At 38.5% G+C, this 14,237-nt stretch overlaps 1 protein-coding gene across 2 annotated transcripts in view; it reads right to left on the bottom strand.

The window, feature by feature from the left end:
- The window catches only part of SIPA1L2 (signal induced proliferation associated 1 like 2), a 314,324-nt gene that overhangs the window by 82,681 nt on the left and 217,406 nt on the right, over positions 1 to 14,237 (bottom strand). For both annotated transcript variants that reach the window (XM_089669771.1, XM_089669772.1), the window contains one exon: positions 13,035 to 13,129. In XM_089669771.1, the coding sequence (XP_089525897.1) occupies positions 13,035 to 13,129 (95 nt within the window). The remainder of the gene's footprint in view (positions 1 to 13,034; positions 13,130 to 14,237) is intronic.

Raw genomic sequence — 14,237 nt, 5'->3', positions numbered from 1 at the left:
CTTCTGTCCATGACCCCAGTGAAGTTGGGGATTTTTTAGAACAGTGTTGGCAGCTACTGCACATGCTCAATTTTAAGTAAGTTTCTATGCTGAGTATTTCCTCCCAATCACATCCGAGCAGCCCATAAGAGTATAGAGTTACATATGTGGGCGTATACACAGTGGGAAATGACAGCTCCCTCCTCACCCATACCCACCAACCAACTAAACACAGTGGGGGTGGGATATTACATCTTACTTCCCTGTTATTCTAAAACACAGGCTGGAGGGGTGTGACACAGCCTGTGACACTGCCTGTGACTGGCAGAAATCCACCCACATCATGTCATTACCAAAATATTATGAAGATTTGATTTCATATATATATATATATATATATATATATATATACTGTATGATGATTTAAAACAGTTTATTGGTATGAATTATTTATTTTTACTCTGTATTCCAACAGCTGTTTTTTTCCATTTTGAACATGTGACTTGTAGAAGAAGACTAGAAGCTCCTCCTGCCACTGTTTCCGTACAGACAGGCTGAGAAAGAGTTGGGTTATAAGCAGCTGTATATTGATTAGGAAAAAAGGTACTTAGTTGTTTTTTTTATTAAAATTATTACAGTTCCATCATCCACATACAGAAAGTGAAGGGCCAATGTAAATTAAACAGTGTGTTTAGTATCAATTTAAGTTTGAAGGCATTTAATTATAGTTGTAAAGAATTAGGCCTGGTGAATTCCCACATTCAATTGCTGGGAATAGAAGCGCCACACTTGAACCTCATTTCTAATGCCTAGTACCCAACAGAACAGATTTTCAGAATAGGTTGTGCTGTGCAAAGGAGGACCCATAGCCAAGATCTGGCCATAGCAGGCACAGGTCAGCATATAATTTAAAAAGGGATGGGGATTTACATTAGTGCTTAATAATTGTAACTACACTAAAGGTAATGTCACACACTACATTTGTGAATGAGGGAAACAATTTCCCAGAGTCACACTGGCATGCAATTGGTTTACTTACCTGACAGTGAAATTTTGGTGATTTGTTTCAAAGGTCCTTTATGTTAATACAGAGCTTATAGAACACCAATACATGTGCTAACTGTATAAATGGACAGTGCATCTGCCCTGAGCAGTAGCCAGTCAGCAGGGGTAATATCACTAGGCCCAATTCCACATAAAATTAATGATAACCACAGAGGTCTTATTTTTTTATTACGCTGCAGGAAGAGAGTGGATCAGAGCCAAACAGAAAAGTGCCAACATTTTTGAGCCTAAAAATTTATTTATTTACTTATTATATGATTGAAATAATTTTATATATATATATATATATATATATATATATATATACACACACAGTTGTGTTCAAAATAATAGCAGTGTGTTGAAAAAAGTGAATAAAGCTCAAAATCCTTCTAATAGCTTTTATTTCCATACACACAAATGCATTGGGAACACTACACATTCTATTCCAAATCAAAACATGAAGAAAAATATATCAAATTTGTGTTGTTCCTCTAAAAAAATTGAAGAGTGAATATTAGACTGTTCAAAAAAATAGCAGTGTTTGTATTCTTCTTTACAAACTCAAACATTCACTATATAAACTGAAAAATGTTTGAAGATTTTGCTTTCCTTTGAATCACTTAATTAATATTTTGTGGTATAAGCACTGTTTCTGAGAACTGCTGTACATCTGTGTTGCACCTGTGAACAGGTATTCCAGCCCAGGATGATTGGACTACATTCCACAGTTCTTCTCTATTTCTTGGTTTTGCCTCAGAAACTGCATTTTTGATGTCACCCCACAAGTTTTCTATTGGATTAAGATCCGGGGATTGGGCTGGCCACTCCATAACGTCAATCTTGTTGGTCTGGAACCAAGATGTTGCACGTTTACTGGTGTGTTTGGGGTCGTTGTCTTGTTGGAACACCCATTTCAAGGGCATTTCCTCTTCACCATATAGCAGCTTGACCTCTTCAAGTATTCTGATGTATTCAAACTGATCCATGATCCCTGGTATGCGATAAATAGGCCCAACACCGTAGTATGAGAAACATCCCCATATCATGATGCTTGCACCACCATGCTTCACTGTCTTCACAGTGTACTGTGGCTTGAATTCAGTGTTTGGGGGTCGTCTGACAAACTGTCTTCGGCCACTAGACCCAAAAAGAACAATCTTACTTTCATCAGTCCACAAAATGTTGCGCCATTTCTCTTTAGGCCAGTCAATGTGCTCTTTGGCAAATTGTAACCTCTTCAGCACATGTCTTTTTTTCAACAGTGGGACTTTGCGGGGGCTTCTTGCAGATAGCTTGGCTTCACATAGGCGTCTTCTAATTGTAACAGTACTCACAGGGAACTTTAGACCTTCTTTGATCTTCCTGGAGCTGATTGTTGGCTGAGTCCTTGCCATTTTGGCTATTCTTCTATCCATTCGAATGGTAGTTTTTCGCTTTCTTCCACGTCTTTCAGGTTTTGGTTGCCATTTTAAAGCATTTGCGATCATTTTAGCTAAGCAGCCTATCATTTTCTGCACTTCTTTATATGTTTTCCCCTCTCCAATCAACTTTTTAATCAAGGTACGCTGTTCTTCTGAACAATGTCTGGAACGACCCATTTTCCTCAGAATTTCAGAGAGAAATGCTCTGTAAACAGCATGTACAACATTTGCTGCCTTCCTTCCTTAAATAAGAGCAATAATTGCCACCTGTTTTTCAAAGAATGAATGACCTCACTATAGAACTCCACACTGGTATTATTTTGAACATGCCCCTTTCAATTAGTGATTCAATTACACAGAATCAGCAGCATGCATGTCATGACTGTTGGGTCTGTTGGATTTCTATTACTCTACTACACCTGCTAGTAAATTATTTGCCATGTAGAAATATCATTTCTACCAAAAACAGTGATTGATCAGGTTCGTGGTGTCTGACTGCTATTATTTTGAACACAACTGTAAATATACACACACACCGTATTTTATTTTTTCCTTTTGCTAAGGTGTCCATATTAATATCTTGTCTTTTCATAGTTTACAGCCAACAGCTTTTCATATATTTTCCAAGCTCTTGTAGCTATTAACATTTTTTATGGAGCTACCTATTTATGTGTTTAAATTTATTATTTTATTATTCTTAGCCATCAATTCGTTTTTAATTGATAGAAGTTGTGAATTTTATGTAAGACGTAAGTTATCTCCTTGTAAACAATTTATATACATTATTAAAAGGTAAAGGCATTAAAACCACCTTCTGTCCCATTGCTGATACCCTTCAACATTCATCTCCATGTGCCTGTTGGTGCCAATAAGAGCCATTTGTCATGCTAATGATATTCTATTCACACATACACAAACTGTGCCAAGCATTATCTTTGTCTTTGTTCTCTTAATGTCCATGATTGTGACAAAGATAATTTTTGTCATGGGATGCACACAAAGACATATGAATGGCATATATCCTAGATTGTAAGCTCTAATGAGCAGGGCCCTCTGCTTCCTCTTGTACCAATTTGTATTTTAACTGTAATGTCTACCTTAATTTTGTAAAGCGCTGCGCAAACTGTTGGCACTATATAAATCCTGTATAATAATAATATATTATACTGTACATTGAACTTTGGAGTTAAGGCTGGTTCACACTCTAGAAATACAGTCCAGATGCGGTGTTACAGTGTGTTTTTGATGCATTTTTTATGTGTTCCTGTGCATTTTTGATGCTTTCTGGTTACTTTGTTTCCTTTTTTCCTCAATATAAATAGGGACATGCGCATTCCAGTGCGTTTTTGGTGCATTCCAGTGTGTTTTTGTTGAGTTTTACTGCGTTCCAGTACAGCTCTGTGCAGGAAAAATGCAGCCTGTTCTACTTTTTTTCTTTATCCAGAACTCACTGGAACTGCAAGCAATGATGTGAAATATGACATTGACAACCATATAACCTATGTGCGTTTCTGTGCATTTTGGATGCAGAAAAAAAAAGAACACTGAAACGTATATAGTGTGAACTGGCCCTTAAAGGAAGTTTCATGCAGGTACAAGTGACAACTGCATCCACCAAAATACTCACTTACATTGCAATAAACATTTCCTTTTTTCTTTGCAGGCTGATATCACCATCAGAAGTACTGACATCTCAGCAGTGTACCATGTATAGATAAAACCTCAGTGGCTACATGTAAAAAACTAAAATGTACTATGGTGGTTTTAAACCCTCTGGAGCCCAGCACTGGGTGGTGTCCAATCACCCACAAGAATCCTTTAACATGAGGCCCTCGAGGTTCCACTCTTGGGATGACCTTCCACTGTTTATTTCCCCTCTAGAAAGGCAACCCAACCTGCAAGTACCCTGCCCCACAGCTAAGGACCCCACATCCTCAAAGTACACGGTAATGTTCCAGGGGAAAGTCCCATTGGTCAGAAATATTGCCAGCCAGACTGGTGCATATCATTTATATTGCTTTCCTAGACAGGTCAAATAAAAATGGTTATGTACATTCAGCCACTCCCCAGGTGGCAGCACAACAGCTTGGTAATGTAGCACAAAGTTACAACAATTTATTCCTTAACGAGAGAGGGTCCGCTGAGAGAGACCTGTGCCCTGGCCCACTGAGGTAAAGTCCAGGCATCCCTAAGCATGGGGCATGGGAAGGGAAGAATCTAGCAACACTGTAGGTTACATCTATCCAGGATGCAGGCTAGCTCTTCCCACAGACTGGACTGACCAAGCTCCACCCTCCTAGCTTTTTATATGCCTCCTGCATAATTAATGACTAGCAGGGAAAATGCCCAGCAACCTGGGGGTAGGATGAATTAATAAGGGGTTGCTCCATAAACACTGAAGACAGTGACACCAAGGGGGGACCAGTGGATCTGTATTGAGAATACTTCTGCACTTCCCTACAGTTTTTACTTGTAATGTGTGTTCTTGAATTCAAATTGCTTTGACAAAACAACTAAGCATTGTGTGATTTGGGCGCTAAGCTCAGTTTGTCTCTCGGACCAGAAGTTTCCAGTCTGCCCCTGAACAATATAGAAATGGTAAAATTGCCTAAATAACCAGGAACAAAAAAGTGGTCATTAGACCATATTATCTCATTGTCAGCCGATCATAAATCCGCCGCATCTTAGTGAATAAGAGAAAATATTATGCCTATGAAACCCATGGTTGCTGAAGTGTCTAGGTCTTTCACGTATACCACACAAGATTTAGACCTGGGCTTAAAAATTTAAATAAAGCACTGTTAACCTGCAATGATCTATATTTTAATCTTTATTCAAAGACAATGTATATAACAATATGCTCATGTAAAAATATACATTAAAGGATTTTCATGAAAGCTAAACAACCAAGTGTGTTTACGTGCACAATATAATAGTGTTACTATTTATATATCATAACCTATAAACCTTACCCTGAATTTCATCACTCAAGTAATGCTAAACTTCAGAGTACTAAATGGAATATCCAGACTTGCCCTTAGCTATAGGAAATAAGATAAAGGAAGTAGCATAAGCCATTCCAAACAAGAAAGGAACTGCTTCAATTCACAATATCTTTTGCAGTGTTCAGATGTGTTTAGCCCTAGGTAGCCAAAGTGTTTCATGCTTGGTTTTTACTGCAAAAACAGATATATTTCATATATTCAATCCAATCAAGAAGCAATAAATATTACTGTGTACTTTCATATAGAGACAAATCTTGTTTCATTTTATATATATGTATACATATATATACATATTTATTTATTTATTTACAGCAGGGCTTTTTTCACCAGGATGCGGGGGAACACAGTTCCTGCACCTTCAGCACTGAATGTATGTAATGGCAAGGGATGCTGGGGTGTGCTGAAGAGTCTATTGCTGCTGGCTACTAGGGGATATTGTTGCAGAAAGGTGAACTATTGTTGCTGGGGTGTCACTTGTTGCTAGGGGGGGTCAATTGTTGCTGGAAGGGATCTACTTTTGAGGAAGGAGTCTATTGTTGCTGGCTGCTGGGAGATCTATTATTGCTAGTGAGGGTCTATTGTTGCTAGGGTGGCTTTATTGTTGCGAAGAAGTCTGTTGTAGCTGGGGAGGCTAGGGTTTTTTGGGGGATCTATTGTTTCTGAGGGATCTATTTTACTGCATTTCTTGTTATTAACACATTTCATAAAAATTACTTATCACAAAAAGATGCTTGTTCTGTATTCTCTAAAAAGGGGCAGTACTGGGAGGTGGGTAGGGGGTGGAATCAAGGGGCGGTGCTTTGAGGGTAGGGTTCAGAGACAAGGGATGACTCAGAAGGGGGAAGTACCTGCACCTAATCTTTGAGAAAAAAAAGCCCTGGTTTACAGTATATATACACAAGTATTCCCATTCAAAGAAAGCCATGAAATTTCTAAAAAAAAAAGCAGTCTCTCCATGGGGGGAGCTGTACATTTAAAAATGAGCCACTCCTCCAAAGCATTAACAGGTATAAAATGTAACATTTGCTATTGAGCTCTGTAAACAGAATTGTTTTAACAACAAAAATAAGGAGAGTCATGTTATATGGAGTCAAAAGCTGCACCTACTAACACAAACATATTTTCCTATTTACCAATGAAAAAGTCACATAAGCTTCTAATGAACACTATAAACAGCCATGCAGAGACTCAGTGTGCAGGAATGTTAAGGAAGCCACTTGGTGCAAATGCATATAGACAGGAAGTGGCTACAAAGAAGCTAGAGGTCAGTAGCATTCAAAACAATGATGAAAAACAGTAAAGACAGTATCTTAAATTCATTAAATAGATTTGGAACAATAAAATGGTAATAGATATCAATTATTTTGTGCCAATATGAATAAATTGTAACAATATTCTAGTAATAATGTAATCAGTAATAATATATTTTACTGATAATGACACATTCAAACACCAGCTGCAGCAAATGTTAGCCACTAAAAACGTGCAGTAGAAAAGTAGCATCTAAAATAGTAAAATAGTAAATGAAATAAATACTAAGATGTAAAAAACTAAAAATAGTCTTTCTGAAAATAGCTGTAAAGTTTTAAACATAAAATAAATTAATACATAAAAATAAGCAACAGCATGAGTGGAGTAATTAGCCTGAACCATACTTGAACCCAGGTATGGACAATTTATTGGGGTTGATATACTAAAACTGGAAAGTACAAAATCTGGTGCAGGTTTTTAGTCAAAGCTTAATTGAACTAGCTGAAGTTAGAAGCTGATTGGCTACCATGCACAGCTACACCAGATTTTGCATGCTCCAGTTTTAGTAAATCAACCCCACTGTACTAAAAAAAAAATGCAAAGCTTTGGCAGTTAGCACCTTCATTTTTACACCATTTTGCTCCATATGTATAGCAATCCAGTGCTTGGTGGGCTCATGGATGTGTTCCAAGCCTCTTTTGTGCCTGCCCATACTTTGTACTATATCTGCCAACGCTAGCAAAAGAAGCAGTTGTACCTACCTAAGGCCCCTTTCACACGGGCGTTCCATTTTTTTCATCAGTTCAATCACGTTTTTTCCAAGAAAAAATGGATCAGTTTACATCACTTTTTCATCAGTTCACATCAGTTTTTCATTAGTTTACGTCAGTTTTTCATCAGTTTACATCTGTTTTTCATCAGTTTACATCAGTGTTTCTCCCCTTTTTTATCAGTTTTTCATCCATTTTTACATATGTTTTTCATCTGTTTACATCCATTTTTGTCTATTCCGTTTTTTTTATTGGAAGAAAAATAGGGTTTTCTTCCATTAAAAAAAACAGATGTAGACATTACCGTATGTAAACAGATGATCTATTTACATCTGCTAGTCCATAGAAATACATGGGTGTCCATTTGTCATCCGTAAATGGACAGATGAAAAACGGACATACGGAACGCCCGTGTGAAAGAGGCCTAAGTAATTTGTTGGTCTAGCCGTCCCTGACCTGCAAAAATACTATCAAGCAACACAGCTAGGATGATTGATAGATTGGTGCCTACTTGGGAACACTAAACTTTGGACACGTATTGAACAGAATCAGAGTCAGATTCCACTTCCACGAGCCCCATGGTGTCATACTTATCTACCCACATCCTTCAAATCTCATGCGCTGATCGGAACGACTTCCCGAGTGTGCTCGATGTTATTCTTGACTACATCTATTACTCAGGAGAGTTCCCAATTATTCCCAATTTTGGACAGTCTGCGTTTTCCACCAGGCCTCATGGAAGGCCCCTTTCAGATTCTTCTACACTCAGGCTGTTTTCAGGCATCCCATTTCCTGGAAGCAGGCTCCTGGCCTTCCATAAAGACTTTAATAGACCCTACTAGAGCTTACCAACTAGACTCCTGGAAGGCTTTACAGATTCTTAAATTTCTCCATTCCTTCATCTCTTCCTGAGGCTTTCAGTGTAGATTGCCCACGTTTGAGGAACACTGCTCGGGTGATGGAACTTTTTCTCAGTCCCTATCTAAGCAGTACACTCTTTGGATTTCCCCTCAGAAGACTTCTCCTTGCCCTATTTTGAGGAATGGGAATCTGACTTGGGGAGGACCTTCACAGAGTCACAAAAAAACAACATAGTTTGTTTTGCCTTGAAATCATCACTATGTACTAGGATCCAGGAAAATAATTTCAGGATCCTGTCACGGTGGTACCATACACCCTCCATCCTACATAAGCTCTTTCCAGCTCTCTTGTGTCACGATCGCGGCGTCAGACCCCAGACCTTCTCACCCAAACTGGTGACCAAAGGACTAGCCGATCTAAAACCGCGATGTGCTGCACGTAACAATGCCACACCCAGCTGCACCCTGCACAACGATTTTCCAGCTAATGGACCACAATCGATGGCGATTGTTACTGGGTCAGGTTAATTACGCAATTAACCCTTCACACTGCCACCACCTCATTTTTATACAGAGAAAGAGGAAACTCGGCGTTATCAGCTATAACACTATAATGATTGAAATAATCGACTGCATAACACGGTCATAACACAAGCCTGTTATACAGAGGGTTAAACAAACAGTAGCGTTCTCTTTAGAGGCAGGGATTCGTAAATTGCAATACAGAGCTACAGAAACAGTTCAACACTTTCTGAAAGAAAGATTTATTACTAAAAGGTCAAAAAGGTGCAATAAAAATATTTACAGGAAAAAGATGTAACTAAGATATATATGCAAAGAACCACAGCACAGCAAAGAGATATCAGAGAGAGGTGAAAGCGTTAAAGTACTTGCCAAAGTCCTGGGTTAGCAGATCCAAGTTTCAGAGCAGAAGAGTGCTTTGATCTCCCTATGTTATGATGGTCAATGGGAGAATTCTTCAACTTCCTACTCTTAGGCCTGACAGCCTGTTTTGTAGTCCCCAGCAGGGGGTGGCTCTGCAGTCAAGGACCAATCTCTACTTTGGGTGTGGAGATATGGGTGGATGCCTCAACTAGAGCAAAAATCTCCCATAACTCATATTTGGCATATAACTTTTCATCTGCACAAGTGACATTCCACCCGTGGGTAGATTATTATGCAGACAAGTCTGAGGATTGATTAGATATGAATTATGAAAGTGTACACTGAACGGTTCACAAGATCTATTTTTCTGCTTTCCTGTGTGTCCGAGACAAGGCGAGTGACCCACCAAAATGTTTGGCTCCTCTTAGCCCATCTGGCGATATGCTCGGTTTTTATGTAAGTCGCTCCTTTTCCAAGATATGTGACATAGGGGAAAAATGGTTTTAACAGAGGTTATCTGATTCTGCCACCTACGCTGAGTTAGGTTTTATTAGGTTGGAATCTCTCTCAACTCCAGAGAAAGCTTGCCTTATCTCTTCTGAGGTGTGAAATGGTACAGCTCGCTTAGACAGCTAGGCACCTAGCTCAGAGATGCCTTAGCCTGCCAGTGACCCACAACCAGCACACACACACGCTGGCCAAATGTCTCCTCTCAGAGTTGGAGGGGGACGGAGTGAGGGGAGAAAAATGGATACTCTTAACAAAATGGCGGACTGCGTCAGTCTCTGTTGCGCACGTTTGCGACACCTCGGATAAGTGCTTGTGTTGTAATGAGGAAAGGGGAACACTTCTACATATTTTCTGGACATGTCCAAGCTTGTGCGCTACTGGAGAGAGGTCTGTTGAATTGTCCAAAAATTTACGGACTATTGTGTTCCTGACAACCCAGCATTCTTCTATCTCCATGCTACAAACACACCACCCAAAATTTACAAATTTTACGCCATCTTCTGAATGCTGCCAAATCCTCTATATCCCTTAGATGGAGAGATGCACAACCACCATCCATTGGGCTCTGGCTCCAAAGAGCAGAGAAGCTGAATTTAATGGAAGATCTGGTACTGATGAAACAAAACAAACATGAAGTTCCTACCAAGACATGGACCTTAAGGAACATGTTTATTTTCTCAGAGGAGGGGACATCTCTTGAGGTCAGAATTTGAAAATAAAAAACAAGCAGTTATTGTACTAACAACAGCAAGCCATACAGCTTGCTTTACCATATGCATTCTTGGGTCCTGGCTCATCTAGCTACTTTCTTGTTTCTCAAGCATACTTTTCAAAAAAGTGTTCAGTGCAAACGTTTGCAATACTTTACAAATACACAAAATTGTCTGCCTGTGATGTGAAATTTCAGCCACATCTTCATAATAATATTGAATGATCATACTTTACACATTTAATTAGCACCTTCAACACCATCATTAGTGTCTGCCAACCAGCCAGCACTACTCAAAAGACTCAATCTATGCTCTGTTCACACTATCTCTTGAGGATTCTAATTCCACTATGATGTAGCTCCAACCAAAGATGAAAATTTAAAAGCACTACTTTCTTTAACGACTTGACCGATACAGCTAGGTCAGTGCTGTTATAGTAAACAAATTACTGTCACAGCACTCAGGTAAGTATTGTGAAGAAAAATCTGGGCGTTCTTGTAGATCATTGGCTTAATAATAACATACAGTGCCAAGCTGCTGTTTCCAAAGTGAGTAAAATCCTTTGTGTTAAGAGAAGTATAGACTTCAGAGAGAGAGAAAGATATAATTTTACCACTGTACAAATCATTAGTAACACCTCATCTAGAATATGTAGTTTAGTTTTGGGCACCAATTCACAAAAAGAACATTGGGGAACTGGAGAAAGTGCAGAGAAGGGCAACCAAACTGATAAGAGGCATGGAAGAGCTCAGCTAGGAGGAAAGATTAGCTGACCTGAATTTATTCTTTCTTGAGAAGAGGATATTAACGGGGGATATGATCAACATATATAAATGCATAAGTGGTCAATATAGTGAACTTGGTGCACCGTTATTCACTTTAAGGTCATCACAGAGGACAAGGAGGCACTCTTTATGTCTGGAGGATAATAAATTTAACTTCCAAATACAGAAAGGCTTCTTCACAGTAAGATCTGTGAAAATGTGGAATAGACTGGTTTGGCCAGCTCAGTAGAAGCCTGGATTCTTTGCTAAATGAACAAAATATAATGGGATACCAATATGTATATGAAAAGTTGATCCAGAGAATATCTGATTGCCTCTTGGGGAACAGGAAGGATTTTTTCCCCTCCTGCAGCAAATCGAATAATGCTTTGTTGGGGATTTTGCCTTCCTCTGTATAAACTGTGGTTATAGGATTGTGTATATGGGATTGTATTTATATTTCTTTCCCTTCTATTGGTTGAACTGGATGGACTTTTTTCAACCAGACTACCCATGCAAGTAGAAATTAGCTAAGAAAATATAAACTGCAGTGTTTTTAAAAACTGTAAAGTTACCGTTGTCATAAAGGAAGGCATGTTTGGTGAATGAACAAAGTAAATAGACCACTACAATTCACATGAACACAGAGGACTGAGTAAATCAACTTCTATAGGTCTATATTGATATATCAAACTAGATGTTCCAGTTGCAATCTTTTGTGAAACAGTAGAGAGGGGCCATCTACTGAAGATCTGGTCTGGTATCATGGAGGAAGGCAACCAACAGTTCTTGGGCCTTATGAATACAGACGCTCCTAAAGGATCTTAGCGACTGTGTGTTACTAGCCCCCCTCCTTCTGATGCTAGGGAGTCAGTTGCGGGTCTAGCTAAAGGGGACACTGGCTAGTTGTCCATTTAATCTCCTATCTAATGGGACTCTGCTCCTACTACTACCACTGCCTTAAATCTGAAGTCTACTCTTTGCTTCATGCACAGACTTCATAGTTGATTAAAAAAAATACCTAAAGTTCTTATCTGTACATAATTCTTGTTTTTGGATTATCCCACCTAATTCCCTCAACCCCATCCAAGTTCTCCAAAAATAAAAACAACACACCCCTAGGCCGGTCAATGAAAAACGTGTGATTGAGCCTATGTGCCTATGTGCATATCTTTTGGAGAAGAAATGCACAGCATTCCTGCGGCTCCTACGGGAGTAGTGCTGCATAATGTTCTTTCAAGATATTTAGCATGGATCAGAACAAATATGCCTGCTGAAATTTCTGTTTTACACTTAGAAGTCTATTTATTAAAAAAAATGTTGGACCAGTGTCCCACCAATTCCACAAACATAAAGAGTAATTCCTGTAATATTTATAATATATGTAAAATGTAATTTTTTAAAAATGTATTTCCTATGATTTTCATTTCCATCTATCGGCCTCAATGCAGTATTTTCCTGACTGAGTTATTTCAGGAAAAATACTGCAGTATGACCACTAGATGGTACTAATGAAACATTACAGGGATTATTCATGACAATTGTGCGAATGCTAAGACATTCACACAGCAATTTTCTTATAAACAAACCCCTTAGAGTTTAAAATGCTTAGCTAGATAAAGCACTTTAGACAGGGTTAACTAAAAGCTTTAGATATGCCTCCTGTATATGTATCACTGTCTCATCTAGTTTGACAAGAGGCACAATGAAATAGCCAATCTTCCCCACTAATCTTTTAAACATCTCACTGTGATCTTCAACATTCAAATTTTGTTATTGAATAAATTATTATACTTATAAAATTATAATACAAATAATAAAAATACACTCACATGTAAATGCCTGTTGGGAGATATCTTGCTTTCTTTCTGCACAGCCTTTTCTTTAAAGGAACCAATTATTTTATCAGGTGATATAAGCCAATGTTCTGGTGGTTGGAAAAAAATAGATTTTTAGGTGTTTGCAGCAAATTTAAAGTAAATCACTTTAATAAAACAGTTACACTACAGCATGAACTCAGGGGGGACACCTTTTGACATGTGTAATAGGATTGCTCCATAGCTTGGAAACAAGTGAAAAAACAGATGAAAGTGAATCCTAACTGAAATCCATGTAGTATGCTAAAGGACTGTGTATCAAACAGTTACCATTTTTATAACAAAATACTTTTGCTGCTGATATGTTGCAATCTCCTTACAGCTACTCCCTATCTACATGCATACACTCTAGTGATTGCTACATGGCAATCCCCAGGCAGGGTTCCAGGAACAGAGTATTATCACCCTATAACATGAAAGTTATCAAAAGAGGTTTTTATTCCTAAAAAGACAGCCGTTCTCTGTATTTGGAGTTTCAAACCATTTCTATCTCAAATAATAGATTTTGACATATATTACTAATTTGCATATCCACACCATCAGAGTTCACTAAAACCTTGTTTTTATTACTTGCTAAATACGATTATTTTCTCTCTAGTATTGCTGTGTTCCATACCATTTTGCAGTTGATTTTCTAAGGTCAAATAGACTGCGCACTTTGCAAGTGCAGTTGCACTAATTTTCCCCAGAGCTTATTGGATACCCAATCAGGTGCAAGGAAAAAAAGACAGCATTTTCCTTGCACAGGATTGGATGATGGAAAACTGAATTCAATAAGCTCTGGGGAAATTAGTGCAACTGCACTTGCAAAGTATTTGCCTTTAGTAAATCAACCCCTGTCTCCCTTTCTTTAGTATCTCCTCATTCTTTCCTTTAAAAATCCCCATAGATTTTTTTTTATTATTATTATTATGGCAAAGGTTCTCATGTACAGTCAATTTGTTATCCAAAGCATTACAAGTTGTCAAAAAGAAAAGCTGTCATATAGTACACATTCAACAAGTATTAATGACATGCAAGAGGCAAAATAGTGTTGAAAACATGGGCAGACTGACAAGTCATGGGGCCCCCGGGCAATAGGGGATCATGGGGCCCCTGTGTCCTTGCCCAAACTCAAAAAAGCCTATGAAAAAGGTACCAGGGGCATCTCATGGGGCC

This window comes from Staurois parvus, unplaced genomic scaffold, assembly GCF_062004578.1.
Source record: "Staurois parvus isolate SC_StPar_1 unplaced genomic scaffold, SC_StPar_1.0 ptg000081l, whole genome shotgun sequence".
In the NCBI taxonomy this organism is placed as follows: Eukaryota; Metazoa; Chordata; class Amphibia; order Anura; family Ranidae; genus Staurois; species Staurois parvus.
Note: the sequence above shows the minus strand (reverse complement) of the source record. Positions and strands in the feature narration are given on the sequence as shown.